Below are 16,065 nucleotides of genomic sequence, written 5' to 3'. Positions count from 1 at the left end.
CTGACAAATCAGGGTGTTTGTTTAATTGCATACCTCTATATATTGTTTCATGGAATTAAAAGTAATGCAAATTTAAAACTACTAAATACATTTTCCTTACATTTTTTTCTTTCTCTTTGTGGCTACAGGCAGCTCAAGAGTGAAACCTGAAATATCATTATTAGGATGACATATCTTCAAATTACAGTAATAGGGGGCTAATACAATGACATGGATCTGCATTTATTAACATGCCATAAAAAGCGTCACATTTCAAATAGCTTCAATTCTCAAACCTAATCTCTGATTAAGGTGCTTGGCCCCCAAATCTGTTGTTTGCGGATATTAAACACAGGTCATGTTACATTTAAGACGGCTATGAGAAACAGGTCACATTCATAAGGCATCTAAAAACATTTAAACAATGTTTCTACACACATTCTATTATGCATAAAATATTATAAGAAAAAAGAATAATAAAATCATACATTGTTTTAAGATATGTTGCATTATAATATTTATTAAAAATGTAACAAAGTAAAGTTCATCAAGGATCTAGAAAGTAAAAACTGGATCTTGCTGGAATTGGGAACTTCAGCACAATAACAACATGATTAATTCTGTACAAGCCCTATTTTGTTTCTCTATTAAATTTCAAACTTGAGCCAATATTAAAGCCAGTAACTTATGCTGGAGACATTTCCCTAACCCCAGGCCCAGAAGGCATCTGCAAACCTTTTTCATGTTTTTTACGCAGATTTTGAGGGAAAGTTTGTGGAATGGATTTTAACATGCTAAAATGGAACTGAAAGCATAATCAATTTAGCCAAACACAAAAGGTGTGGGGAATATGTAGAAATTTATGAATGACGGGCATTCTAATTCTGAAGAAATCTATCCATGCAGGCCTGTAGATCCCAGAAGTTTCATGGTGTCAGTCCCATTAAGCAAGAGAATCGCCTTTACCACGGGATGGGGGACGGGGCTTGTTTTGACTGTGAACGTGCCGGAGGTTTTTTTGTGAGGGTCGAGCAAAGCAGGATGTCAAAGAGCGTGAGCTGCAGTCACAGGCTCCATCCTGGCAAAGAGACGGGAAAGAGTAAGGAGATGTGCTAAGCATTATAACAAATCATGTGACATTAAGACAAAGACTCTGCAAAATATTAATAGATTTTCTAGTTGTATTTAATAAAAATGAGTTCAGTGATCCTCCTGATTGTACTGTATGTGTTTGTTTGAAAAGAAAATTTCTGCTATAGTTGAAAATAAAATAAAATAAAATATGTAATATGTATCTTTAAAATACACTGTAAAAAAAAAATCCGTAAAATTTACGGTAAAAAAACTGGCAGCTGTGGTTGCCGGAATTCTACTGTAAAATATACGGTAACAACATTTTAGGTTTTACAGTTTTAACTTAAATTTATAATTAAATACCATAATTTCATTATCTGATATAATGTTAATATACCAACCTATCGAAGTACTGAAATCTGTTTTGTAATACACTGAACACCACCAAATACAAATGGTGATGAGAAAGTCACATGATGAACCAAAGCCCATCACAAGCAGCTTTTAAATAATAATATATAAAGAAGGTGCTCAGTGTCATTCACACAAGCACTAAACACCATCATAGTGAGACTCATTAAACTGAAATATGCAAGAAACATTAATTTAACAAGATTAGATGTAACATACAACCCTAATAAACATAACTGATAAGAAAAAAACAAAGAAGAAACAGTTATTTCAAAGAAAAAATATCAAATTTAAACAAAATTTGAAATGCAACGCAGGGAATTCTGGGAACGTCAGTTTATGGTTTTTCCCTGTAAATTTGACAGGAACCAACCGTTAACCATTTAACAGGTTTTGACCGTTAAAATCACAATAATTTTTTACAGTGTACACATTGTCATATGGACAGCCAGTCAGTAAACAGATTGACTCGCTAATCTATACATAAAATACCAAGACATAACTTTTATTGAGGAAGTCAGTTGTGATCTCAATAACAGCTCCGAGCAAGTCTGATTCATACAGTGACTAACAAGTGAGTAACAAGTCTGAGGCCATTTCGTGAATCCTTTTGACCGAGTCGCTAAAAAGTCATAAGAATCATTTGTTCCTGACAAAATCACATATGGACACACAGAGTGTTTCCAGAGTGAGTAGATTTCAAATTACTGTCGCACTTTATTTTTTTGCAACCATTTTAGTCTCACTGAAATATTACTCCCTCATCACCTTCAATTTTGTTTTTTGTCATTGTTATTGAATGGGTTAAACTTTGCTACTAACCTCCAAGCCCTTGTTCTTGCTGACTGAACCCCTGTCGATTTGGCGCTGAGTTTGGGTCTGGCTCTGACACACCGTCTCCTCTTTTTGGCTTTGTTTCATAAATCTGCGGTTCACGATCTTGGTGATGCTGTCATTTCTGACCAGTGACACCGCTGGTATACGAGACGGGGGGTGCTCGGATTTCTTTGAACCCACCAGACCGATGTGATCCCTACGAGCTGCTGGCGCTTTCTCCATCTCCGTGTTGGTCTTCTCTCCTCGACCACACACATTGCGCAGAAACTCATGGACCAGACCGTACTTGTGAACGCCTACATTTTTACGGCCGCCATGTTTATCACTGCCCTGCACCGATACTGAACTCGGCCTGCTAGGTGTCAAAGCACGCTGCGGCTGAGCCCACAAACCACGATCTTTTGCTCCATAATCCAGCCTGGAGGAGGCGCTCAGAGATGAGGAGGAAGGCAAAGAGGATGTGGTGAAAGAGGAAGAGGATGAGGGGGATGTGGAAGAGGAAGACTTAGAGGAAAATGGAGAGGATGCAGAGTGTCTGCGTTGAATTTTCGGCGAGGTGGTCTGTGGTTGAAATCGATCTGCTGGACCAGGGACCCTTTCCAGTGACACCGACGTCTGCGGGGTTCTTGAAGATACAAATGAGGTCACTCGGGGAGACCAGTGCTTTGCAGCATAAAGACATCGAGGACCATCGGTTTGTAGCCCAACTGTGGTGACTTTTGGTTGGGATTGAGTTTGCGTTCCTATACTCACAACACTCACCATACTGCTCCCAAAATCCTTTGCTCTTTTCCTCTCCAGAGGGCTGGATTGGGAGGTTTGCAGCACACTGACTGTAATTTCCTTCATGTCATCACTCAGGTTGGCTGAGACGTCCAAGTTATTAAAAGCCAAGCATGAAGGGGACGCCATACTGGAGGTCTGAAGACCAGAAGAGGATGTAGAACTGATGACAGCGATCGACTCTCTCTCCATCAAACTTTGGCAGTCAAACGGCAGGCTACCCAGCCAGTTTTCATACGCAGCGACCCAGTCTTGGTTAACAAGGCCACAGGCATTGAAATGTGGTTCCTGGCTCTCCTCAAGCTCTTCCTCCTCTGCTGCTATCAGAGAGCTCATTTGGATCCTTTTTGCTGATGGTGGGCTGTAATAAATACGAATGCTGGTTCTCTCTGGAGCAGTGTGGCTTCTCTGGGTCAGCTCCTGGTTTAGGTTCAGACCAGAGAAACTGGGAGGCATAATAGGAGAGTCCCAAGTCTTGCAGGGGTCTTCTCTGTCCAGAACGGCAGCTTCTCGACTGAGGTACTTCCAGTTCTTGTTGGGTTTTGCCATGCTAGTTTTGAGAGGCATCCTGTTGGAAAAGCAAACTGTTAAGGAATTCAATCAGATAATTGGAGTTCAAACTATGGTGCAAACAAACAAATCAAGCTGACCTCTCCATTTTTCCATCTTTGGTCAACATCTTGTATCTGGGGGACTGAAAATGCATCAGAAGGATTATTATTTGTGCATGCATAATTAGTTCAGTTGTGTAATTTTATTATGTATTAAATATCATATATTAAATAACAAAAAATACTTCAAAAACACCTTTACATTAAAATGAAACAAAAATAAGTGACACAAGAAATATTGTATACAATGCATTGCAATATAACCTTTCAGCAGAAAAAGACTGAATCGTTTTAAGACAGGGAATCCTTCCCATATTGCTTAGGGATGAGCAATTTAAGATAAACTGCAACAAATGAAAAAGCCTGTCTTATTTAGAAAGTGTGTCAGAGAGATAGTTAGGGATTACAAAAAAGAAAACGCCATGAAAACCCTTGGATCAGGAAAAAAAATATTGGCAAAATTCCTTTGCACTCCAATCCAGGCTTTACTCAACCCCATCAAACTGTCACTGTCTGCATTCCACATTTATTATTAGCATCAATGATAATAAATAGGACTTTTTGTTTAAAGGAAAGAATGAAACCGCTGTAAACCCAGAGGACAACAATACAACTTAAAGATCCATTATGCATTTGTACCTTTGTATAATGCTTCCTCATTTCTCTCTCGCCTCCTTTCCCTTAACCCTGCACAATTTTTCCCTTCGTTTACTGTAAAGGAAAGTAAACTCCTTATTTGAACTTCAGCTGAGCCTTGATAAGTCTCTCTGTGGTCACTGTGGTTTGGCTAAGCCCTTTTCTGAGTCAGAAGTTGTGATTGAAGCTGATGTCTGCACTCTGCCTGCTGTCCTACAGTCCCAAAAGGGGATTAGCCTAAATTCAGTTGCCATGCCTTTTCACACACACACACACACACACACACACACACACACACACACACACACACACACACACACACACACACACACACATCTCTGACCTCTGTTGCTGTAGTAGGACTGTAAAAAATGTATTTCATTAATGATAGTTTAGACTTCAGATAGCAGAGAGAATGAACTACTGTTCTACAAAACTGAACTAAAAAAGTGTGGAGTCTGTGAGATATTTGAATGTTTTTGAAAGATGTCTCTTGTGTTCACCAAGGCTGTATTTATTTGATTATTTTCAATAAAAAAAAATTCTAATTGAATATTTCTTAAAAATAAATAAATAAAATATATATATATATATATATATATATATATATATATATATATATATATATTCCTGTGATGCAAAAGCTGAATTTTCAGCAGCCATTACTCCAGTCTTCAGTGTCACATAATCCTTCAGCAATCATTCTGATATGCTGATTTAAATTTTTTTTATTATCATAGTTGAAAATGGTTGCTTCATTTTTTTTTTTTTTTTTTTGTGGAAAATCTATTTGAAATTCTTTAATTTTTAATCAGTTTAATGCATGTTGAATAAAAGTGTTAATTTCTTTTTTTTTGTTTTAATTACTGACAACAAACTTTTGAGCGGTCACACAAAAAATGCCAAAACAAATTTATAAATATTAACAGAATTAAAAAAATAACACCTACGGTCCCATTCAAACACTAGTTAATACATTAGATATCATGAACTAATTTCTACATAACATGTTAATTTCTGCATATACAAAATTTAAAATTAAGTTGGATAAACCCCCCCCCAAAAAAGTGTCTAGTAAGACCTGTTTTGATAGTTGACCTTTGACAGTTGAAATCAAGTAAAAGTTCCACAATACACTGAATATGTAAATTATTGTTTCAGTGTATTACACTAATGTTTGCTCTGACCTGCATTTTTCTATTTTGCTTAGCTGTCTTCAACCCTTTGCACTCTAGACGCACATGGTTCAGGTGTTCTAGCAGTTCCTGCTGCTCCGAGCTACAGCTGCTTTCACGGATCTTCAGCTGTCTTGTCAGGTCCATCACTGCAGTGTAGGACTCTGCTAACAGGTGCTGAAGCTTCTCAATGTGGTCCTTCTGCAAAGCCGCACACAGGTCTGATGGACCCTTTACTCCTGCCTTCCCAGCTGAACCATCCAGCTATAAACAAACACAAACAGCTTGATGACATTTCTGCTTCAATTTCCTCCCTAAGTCCCTACAGACACAAGAATGAAGAAAGAAGAGGAGACGACATGAGAAGCAGACAACAGGTTCATTGATACTCTCTGAAGGGAATTTAAACTGATCTTCTAGTTCTCACTCTGCTTATGAGGCTCTTGAGCTCTGCACACTCCACGGCCCACGCTGCCTTGGCGTTTGCAAACTGCCGGATGACAAACTGGGCTGCTCTGTGCTGCTCCCAAAGTTCAGAGAACAGATCCGACAGTGCTGTCCTGAGGTCTGACAGCAGGACACTGCTCACCTGAGAGGAACATACATTGGTGAATGAACACTGGGCAACAGGAACACAACCAGACTAACTGGAAATGAGCAACAGGTCAAGGAACAATGCTATTGGGCAACTATGCTCAAAGAGCAGGCATCAGCTGTAGTATATTATGAAAAAGGCACATTTTTGTATGACGTTCTTTCAGGCTGAATTTATTGCAGAATGAAATGCTTTTGGTAGTCATGTTGAAACACTATTATTTTTAACTCAGTAATCCTCATTCTTTTTCATACCTGACTGTTGCACTTCTGTTGAAGATTATACTTGCATGCTTTTGACTCTATGTCCTTAAGCAGATGAAAATCATTTTGACAATACATCTGAAATGAAAAGACATAAAACTGGTTGTTTCTGAGTGAAATAAACTTTACACCATTTTAACATTTATTGTGTGAAATTATTTGTATTATTATTTTAACAAAATATGTCACACTGAAGAATTTTGGCACCAATAAAGCATTTTTTAAATTAAGTGAAATATATGAAAAATTATAGAATTACAGAAAAAGGATTTAAGAATTATATAAATACAGAATATTTTATTGTGCATCATTTTCAGTCTTACTCTATTTTTTTTTAGATTATCTCTCTATAAATGTATATTAGTTCAAATTATGCAAAGGGAGTGAAAAATATTATGTAACTGACTATTTAGGACACATTAAATGGTAAACATGTATTTTCCACCACAGAACATTATTAACACAATACATGATGAGATGGGAAAGATTTGATGGGAATGCATGTATACATACTGTATCATTAGAGGGCAAATTAAATAAATGAAAAGTGAGTTTTTTTTCATCTGCAAGTAAGAAACATTATAAAGAAAATTTCAACCATCTTCATCTATAAAGATGTGTGACCGCAGTAGCAAATGTCATTGCCCAAGTTACCTCAAACAGACTCTTTCCATCAGCGGTGGGTCTCTCTCCCTGCCTCCATTGCTGGATGAACCATTGGAGCTGCAGAGTGAGCAGCACTAAGCTGTCCTGGTTACACTGATTTCCAACATTTCCTTCACATGGAAGTTCTAGACTTGTTTGATTCTTCGTGTCCTCTTTCATTTCACTTAAATCTTCGCCAAAATGTAACATATTCTTCTCTGTAACAGGCCCAGGGCACTCTGAATTAGAGTTTGACAGCACCTCCAACTTTTCCACAAGAGCATGCAGTTGGGCTTGTAACACCTCTAATCCATTGGTCAAGGGACTCAACATGGGGTCCAAAAGCCACTGATGTGTTTTGCACAGAGGATCTACTGCAGTTTTGCCTAAGTAGGGAGCACCAGCTGAAGTGTTATGGGTACATGTAGGTGAGAGGCCATTTTTTGCTGGGGTTGTTAGGAATTGAATAGTCGATCTGACAAGCAGCGCCTGGTCATGGATGGCAAGAAGACTCTCTAGATCTTTCACACCAAATGTGCAGTCTGACTTACACTGAGCTTGTCCGTCTTCCTCTTTAGTTTCTGCAGAAAGCTCCTGTTCCCCACCAATTGGCCCTTCTCTGTGCATGTGGCTGATAGAAGAATTCTCCACATGATCCTCCTCTACATGCATCTGGTTCTCCTGCACATTATTGTGGGTAGCTGTTGCATCTGCGTTCTCTTTCCCATCCAGACATCCACTTCTAAGCATCTCCCCCTGTTCCCCAGTTTGGAGAGGCACTGCTAACCCTTCACTGGCCCCCTTCATCGTCTCCTCTTCTTCCAGGCTTCCTCCTCCTTGTTCTCGCAGTTCACTCATCTCTGCTCGCAACCCACGGTTCTCCACCTCTAGCTCCACTATTCGACGACTCAGCAGCGTGGCTTCTTCCTCCACAAGCCGCAAGTGAACTTTGACCTCTGCTTCTCGGGTGTGGGTGGAGTTAGTGGCACCCGCTGCAGCCTGGGTTTCATTCACCTCACCATAAAGCAGATGGTATTTGGCGAGCTCCTCCCGCATCGCCTCACTCTCCAGGGCCATCTTTGTTAGTTTCTTGCACATGAGCGCAGACTCTTCTTTGGCAAAGTGGAGCTGGCATTTCAAATCAGCACTGTCATCCTGTAGGTTTGTCAAAATGTTTGGCATATATCAAAAACATTTATTAAAACAAACAGAGGAACTCTGATTACTAATGTTGGCCCTCTACCCAGACCTGCAACAAAGCAGTACTAACCTTCACAAATCAATCATTAAGACTAATGTAACTTCCAACTCACCTGTGGAGAGAACTTCTTTTCACTCTTGCTGGATGTTGATCTCAAACTTCGTCTCTTTAGAGAATTCTGTGGATGCACCAAATCCATAATTAGTCTAAAGACATTTCAGCAGCTTATATAACACATCTTTCTATGTATAGGTGGGTTGATGCAATTTGTCCCCTAAGATGATGTCCTCCTATGGGCATAAATGTTCATTTGAGTTATATTAATCATAGTTGTTATTTTCCATCATACCACTGTCCACTGCATTCCAATACCCAATGAAATGTGTGACTGTAAGGAAAGCATGCACCTAATAAACACACTCAATCATGTTCGTGTAGTGAGATGGCAAGGACCCCAACTCCATTACTACACCAAACATCCATACTGCTCCAAGTATGCCAAGAATGCTGGCTAGAGTCAGTCTATCTGTCTGCTGCTTTGTCTAGGAGGCTCAAACCCTTAAAAGTACAAAGAGCAGAGGAGGAGCATGTAGACTTCAAATTATCTTCTTTAAATGTTTAAAATAACCTCATCGAGTCAATCCAAGCCGTTTTTTTAAATTTGAATAAAATGAAAACTAAAATAATATTTTATTCACATTAGAACAAAGAGAACATAACAAATGTTTAAACTGAGAAATTGTAAAAATCTTTGCACAAAATGAGCTCATTTCAAATTTGATGCCTGCTACAGGTCTCAAAATATTTGGGACGGGGCATGTTTACCATGGTGAAGCATCTCCTCTTCTTTTCAAAACAGTTTGAAGACGTCTGGGCATTGAGGTTATGAGTTTCTGGAGGTTTGGTGTTGGAATTTGGTCCCATTCTTGCCTGATATAGGTTTCCAGCTGCTGAAGAGTTTGTGGTCGTCTTTGACATATTTTTCGTTTAATGATGCGCTAAATGTTCTCTATAGGTGAAAGATCTGTACTGCAGGCAGGCCAATTCAGCACCCGGACTCTTCTACTATGAAGCCATGCTGTTGTAATAGCTGCAGTATGTGGTTTTTCATTGTCCTGCTGAAATACACAAGGCCTTCCCTGAAATAGACGTCATCTGGAGGGGATCATATGTTGCTCTAAAACCTTTATATACCTTTCAGCATTCACAGTGCCTTCCAAAACATGCAAGCTGCTCATACCGTATGCACTTATGCACCCCCATACCATCAACTGAATGCTGATAACACGCTGGAAGGTCTCCCTCCTCTTTAGCCCGGAGGACACAGCGTCTGTGATTTCCAACAAGAATGTTAAATTTGGACTCGTCTGACCATAGAACACTTTTACACTTTGAAACAGTCCATTTTAAATGAGCCTTGGCCCACAGGACACGACGGCGCTTCTGTACCATGTTCACATATGGCTTGCTTTTTGCATGATAGAGCTTTAGTTGGCATCTGCTGATGGCACGAATGTTTTTACCGACAGTGGTTTCTGGAAGTATTCCTGGGCCCATTTAGTAATGTCAATGACAGAATCATGCCGATGAGTGATGCAGTGTCGTCTGAGGGCCCGAAGACCACGGGCATCCAACAAAGGTCTTCGGCCTTGTCCCTTACTCACAGAGATTTCTCCAGTTTCTCTGAAAATTTCGATGAAGTTATGCACTGTAGATGATGAGATTTGCAAAGCCTTTGCAATTTGACCTTGAGGATTTTTTTTTTTTTTTAAGTATTCCACAATCTTTTTACACACTCTTTCACAGATTGGAGAGCCTACTTCTGACAGACTCTGCCTTTCTAAGACATCCCTTTTATAGCTAATCATGTTACAGACCTGATGTCAATTAACTTAATTAGTTGCTAGATGTTCTCCCAGCTGAATATTTTCCAAATTTCATGCATTTGAGCCTTTTGTTGCCCCAATGCCAACTTTTTTGAGATCTGTAGCAGACATCAAATTTGAAATGAGCTCATTTAGTGCATAAAAGTGTAAAATTTCTCAGTTTAAACATTTGTTATGTTCTCTATGTTCTATAGTGAATAAAATATTGGCTCATGTGATTTGAAAGTCTTTTAGTTTTCATTTTTTTCAAATTTAAAAAAACGTCCCAACATTTCCGGAATTCGGGTTGTATTATAGCTTGATGTTTAGAGATGATAAATTAGTAATTTAACTTGTGGATCAAGACTAAATTTTTTTTTTGCCTCTAATGGATGAGTAAAAGGTGTTTGTATGTAGATTATCATGTTTCAGGTAGTGTCAGGCTCACATAAGGCCTTGATAATCTGGTTGTAGCTGATTTGTTCTGCTGGTGAGGATCAGGAATGAGTAGCAGCTGTCTGAGCTGAGCTGCTGGGATCCACTTCTAAGCACTGAATCCTGGATTAAACTGAATGCGTGCCGTTATTAAAGACCTACAGGCCTTCATTGCCAATAAAATTTGACTTGTTTGGTGCATTATGTTGGTATAATGGTGGTGGCCTATATTTTTTATTTTTGTGAGAAAGTGAAAGCAAAAAATATGCCTTCTTGTTAGTTTTTTTTAGCATGTATGTGGTCTTTGAACATCATAAAACCCACATTTAAGCATTATGGCTTGCAGCCAGAGTTGGACAAGGATCACCCTTTCAGGTATATTTCTAAGTGGTTTCTTTCTCATGCTCTTCAACCTTTCAATTGCCCCATTTTTCTCTATTCTCCCCCTCACTGCATCTACAAGTGGAAATGACAGCTGCGGTTTGAATTCAGACCCTTAGATCATTCTATGCCCTACCCAAGCAGTCAGCTGTCAGTTACACCCACTACATACAGTTGGGGTAAAGGTCAGATTGTAATCCTAACAGCATCATGAAACTAAGAAGTCAAAGCAACAAACAAGTACTGCTTTAAGGTGAAATAGGGCATAAAGTATATATATTAGTGATGTCAAACAATTAATCGCATCTAAAATAAAAGTTTTTGTTCACATAATATGTGTGTGTACTGTATATATTTATTATGTATATATAAATACACACACAAGCATGTATATATGTAAGAAAAATATGTTATGTTTCTATATTAATTATATTTGTATATGATATAATATATATGAATATAAATATATATATAAAATATATGCTGTATGTGCGTGTCATTATATATACATAATAAATATCCACATAGATAAACATAGTTTAAACAAAACCTTTTTATTTTGGATGCGATTAATCGTTTGACAGCACTATATATACAGGCTACCATTCAAAAGTTTAGGGTTTAGGGTCCACATCAGTTTTTCAGGGTCAGGTTTTTTTCTTTTTGAAATTAATACTTTTATTCAGCAAGGATGCATTAAATTGATAAAAAGTGATAGTAAAGACATTTATAATGTAAAAAAAATATATTTCTATTTCAAATGAATGCTGTTCTTTTAAACTTTCTATTCATCAAAGAATCATGAAAAAATTGTATCATGTTATACACTAAAATATTAAGCAGATCAACTATTGTTGACTTTGATAAAAAATAAAAATAAAAAATATTAGAATGATTTCTGAAAGATTGTGTGACACTGAAGACTTGAGTAATGGATGCTGAAAATTCAGCTTTGTCATGACAGGAAAAAAATCTATAATTTTTTTTTTTTTTTTTATTGAAATAATATTTCAATATTACTGTTTCGACAATTCAGCCTTGGTGAACAAATGAGACTTAAAATATAAACGTTTTGAACAATAGTGTGTACAATGGCTTTGTGCTCATACCACCTGTGATTTGTCCATCTCAGCCTGCAGGACCTGCTTTGCCACCTCCAGATCCTGCAGCTGTTCACGTAAACCCTCATTTTCCCATTCCAGCCGTGAATTTTTCTTTTGAATGGCCTCAAGTTCGCTGTGTAGGCGAAGGGACACGCTTTTTGCCACCTGGGAAAATAATATTAATTTAGAGTAAAATAAATACACTGCAAACCATGTGTCCATGCTAACTATCCACAAAAATGTTAATGTTAATATGATAATTATCTCATGTCATTTCATTCTCTTGGGGAACACTATTAGAAACAAGAAGCTCTCTATATATAGAAAATACATATTTGAAACTTTATATGAAACATTGCAGAATGAGGATTAAGTTACCATGTTTCAGCTGTGGTTTGTGATATTGAGGATAAGAGGAAGTAAGGTGGTTACTTAATTGTTCGGGATTCAATATGGGTTGACTATGATCTCCCTCCTTTGCTACCCTTTGCAAAGCACTCATCCTCTTGATGCTCAAGGGGTTGCTAACAATTGCGAGCAATGTCAAGGGAAAACGGTTAGAATGCATGTGATTATACCACAGCATTCAGCGCATGACTTTTCTTTTTTTATAGTGCAGGCCGTTTATTATCAGCCCTGAGTTCCAAGAACAACTCCTTGGAACAACTTGTATTTCTCTGTGAAAAAAGTAAATGATGGAAATGTGGAGAACAGCATACTTTGAAAAGGATGCTGTTAGATATCAGATTGCAGGACACTCCCGTGAGGGTTGTTGAAGACTGAATATCTTGACAGAGTGCTAGTGAGGACGCTGAAAAGTGATGGACACACACTGGCCCAGTTTATGAAAGGAGGGTATCTATTTCTCTCACATGCCTTTAAAATAGACTGGTCATGGACATGCCCACAGCACACACCAGCAGCTGTGCTTGGACACTTCCCCTCTTGGAGACTGTGGCTATAGTCCTTGACACATATACCACACACATGCAAATGCACACTCTTTCATTCAACCTTGAGTATATTTCACATTGTGTTTATCTAAAATATATTTTCACTCTTAATTCTGCGGAGACAATGGGTTTGAAAGAAACCTGAGGAATTAGTTTAGCATAGTCTGGATGCAGATTTCAAAAGAAAACAGCCATTTTATATGGGTCACCCTGCTGTGTAAATTCATTTTTAATTCGTAACGTTCCTACAGAAAGCTCTGTCGCTGATTGGCTGGGAAGTTCAAACCAAAAAATGCTTATGCTGTGAGTGGCCCACCACAAACTGAGTTACACCAATTGTCTGCCAAACAGAAAACCGAGGGATTTTCTCCTTCATTTTACTAGTTGGACCACTTCCAAAAATAAAACCACTCACTCACATGTCAAACTATAAAACAAAATGATATTTCAGCTCTCACTAAACCCTTAGTACCACTATTTGGGTCACAAACCACAATGGAAGGATTACACAATCCATCTGAGTGCATACTGATTCATAAAAACAGAGTTTTGACTCATTTAGTGACTTACTCTTCAGCATTTAATTGGCACTAAGCGTTAAGCAATTTAGATAAACATCCTGTCCCGATGAATGCCATGGACTGCATCCAAAACCCTAACAGTGGTTTTCCTGTACACACACCACTGTAGCTTAATTGCACCCAAATCATGAGGGAAACATCTGTTTAATCACACCCTGAATGTCAGTGATTGCTCTTTATGCTTTTTTTGACCTCATACAAGGACTTTCTCACAGAAAACACCAGCAAATTATGACTGTAAGCACATCCTCACCCTAATATCATGTTCAAGTGTCCTGATAAGCTCTCCGTCCACCTGTCCCGTCTGGGCTACACGCAGGCTACGTCTCTCTGCTTTCCTAAGTCGGTACTGGAGGATGCGACAGGCCTTGTTGGCATGTTCCAGCTGCTGTCGGAGTTCCTGCAGCTGGTAAACATCCTCCTCCATGTACATATCCCTCATCTCCAGCATCTCCGAGCGGAGCTCCTCCATTTCGTCCTAAAATGCAGTCAAAAATGGTGTATGTTAACATCAACTTCATAGAATTTAATCATATGTGGCAGTATTACAGCCACCATAACTGTTCTATAATGGAAGTCTTCGATTGGAAAACATGAGGTAAATTAATACATTCTACTTCAGTTGTGTGTACAAAGGGTGTTTCCTATATTGCTATCAATGTCAGTCTTCAACCAACTCATCCAAGACAGCACTGGCCTCACCTCTTGAGTGCCAGCATGCTGTGCGCGTTAACCCACAGAACTAGGGGCGTGTGCCAAGAATGATGCACTGCCCTTCTTGAATGCATTGGTGGCACTTCTGTTGACTTCTTGATTTCTACTGAGACACCTTGCACTTAATCACAGCAAAGCTTGTCTCGTTCTCACTGTAAACCCGTCCTTCTATTGCATGTCAGAGACAATGAGGGATGACACGAGCCAATTAGCGAAAGTATAATCTTCTAAGAAGAGAGTAAATCTTACAGTATAATCCATATCACGTGCAATTTATTTTTGATATTAGATGCTTAATAATCACAATCCATCAAAACAGGTTGCATTTAGTACTCTCCTACTTTATCTAACATGGGTAAAGTGAAGGTATTCAAAACAGATTCTCACAAATCATTAAATGCAATTATACAACAATACATTGTTTTGGTAATAGAATTCAGACATCTTTTAAAAACTACAATGTTTATGTTTTAGAAGAGCATCTTCCTTTGGTGGATTTTCCATATGCACTCATTTGAGATGTCCACTATGATGGTGTCAGACAAAACAAAACATTTTCACAATGACAAAAGATCCTTATGGCAATTATAAATTACTTAAATTTGATTGTGTTGTATTTAAAGAGCAAATATGAAATGTGTCCCCACTTTACCTGAACTCTCCCAAGCATAATTTACACCATGCAAGAAATTGTCATTTGCAACTAATTAGCAAACAAATAAATGAACGAATGAATAAATTAATCAACAAACCTCACCTTTAAATATTCATTTTCTGATCTTAGGTCATCAATCTCTCTCAGCAGATCCTCATGCACCCCATCAGCAAAGTCTCCAGTCAGATCCGAAAATGCCACAGACGCGCTCAAGTTCAAGCGACTGTCCAGAGAAACGTAGGACCTCTGGTCTCCAGGAGAGATGCTTCCCTCTACGACGCCAAACCCTGGAGACAGGGTGGCACTGATCAGACCATCTTCTTCTCTGTGTCCTGATAATATCTGCTCAGCTGAATCGTCCATCATCTCTTCGTCGGTACCTCTGTGACAGACTTCACCACGCTGGGCATCAGTGGACTGCTTATGCTCCTCAGATGCGTCCGAGATCTCAGAGCTGCTGTCGGTGGAAGACAGTTTCCCGGTAGCACAGCCAGAGTCCTTACTCAGGTCATCAGACGTGACGCTGCCATCCGACAGCTTTCTCCTCCCGCACGATTTACTGCGAGTGCTATCAGAGCATTTTCTCGACTCTGGTCTCATCTCCTTTTTCCCTGTGTGGATGTTTGGCGTGACAGATGCTCCACGCTTTGGTTTCTTAGAGTGAGCCTCATTGGTTTTGCTCTGTGTGGCTGCCGGGATGATTTTAGACCAAGTGTTCGCCTGGGGTTGTTTTGACGTCTGATGCCGGTGGATTTGTCTTGACGGCTGCTGGCTGCTCGCGTCTCCGCAGGCTTTATCCTGCCCGTCCCGTCCGTGATGGGATGAGCGTGCATTAGACTCAGGATTTGCCTCAACTTTTGTCTTTGTCATTGTGTTGGCGTTCAAAGATGATAATTTCCTCTCATTTACCTTGCATTGTTTTTACAAACAAAGACGATTAATAGCCAGCAATGAGATGAATGATTCCAGCAGAATCCTCTCAAGAGTTTGTGTGAGATGAGGTAAAGTTAAGGTAAATTCGGGTAAAGCCGTTAGTTTAGTGTTTGAGTCAATATCTGTACTGTGTGTGGCCATGTGCTATAAAAACTCCGAAATCTCCGCCCCAAAAACAGCAGCTTTACTCTCTCTCTCTCTTTCTCTCTCTCTCTCTCTCTCTCTCTCTCTCTCA

At 39.0% G+C, this 16,065-nt stretch overlaps 1 protein-coding gene across 1 annotated transcript; it reads right to left on the bottom strand.

Moving 5' to 3' along the window:
* Positions 1-15,959, bottom strand: LOC306860280 (microtubule cross-linking factor 2-like). Its single transcript, XM_079401897.1, has 11 exons — positions 15,000-15,959; positions 13,782-14,006; positions 12,004-12,159; positions 8,323-8,388; positions 7,019-8,164; positions 6,356-6,442; positions 5,934-6,095; positions 5,519-5,770; positions 3,735-3,778; positions 2,287-3,652; positions 1-1,057 (listed from the first exon to the last, which is right to left on the bottom strand). The coding sequence occupies exons 1-11, from the start codon at positions 15,765-15,767 to the stop codon at positions 923-925; spliced, it is 4,407 nt and encodes a 1,468-aa protein (XP_079258023.1). The 5' UTR covers positions 15,768-15,959; the 3' UTR covers positions 1-922.
* Between the last annotated feature and the right edge of the window lie 106 nt (positions 15,960-16,065).

Source organism: Barbus barbus (genome assembly GCF_936440315.1).
Source record: "Barbus barbus genome assembly, chromosome: 41".
NCBI classification, from domain to species: domain Eukaryota; kingdom Metazoa; phylum Chordata; class Actinopteri; order Cypriniformes; family Cyprinidae; genus Barbus; species Barbus barbus.
This window is presented reverse-complemented; position numbering and strand designations above follow the sequence as displayed.

What these genes read in the sequence shown, in the direction of transcription:
- LOC306860280 (XM_079401897.1), bottom strand. Translation starts at nt 15,767, where the DNA reads ATGACAAAGACAAAAGTTGAGGCAAATCCTGAGTCTAATGCACGCTCA. An exon ending in CAGAAAATGAATATTTAAAG is followed by an intron (nt 14,007 to 14,999) that starts GTGAGGTTTGTT and finishes ACTGCATTTTAG; the next exon opens with GACGAAATGGAGGAGCTCCG. An exon ending in CACTTGAACATGATATTAGG is followed by an intron (nt 12,160 to 13,781) that starts GTGAGGATGTGC and finishes TTATTTTCCCAG; the next exon opens with GTGGCAAAAAGCGTGTCCCT.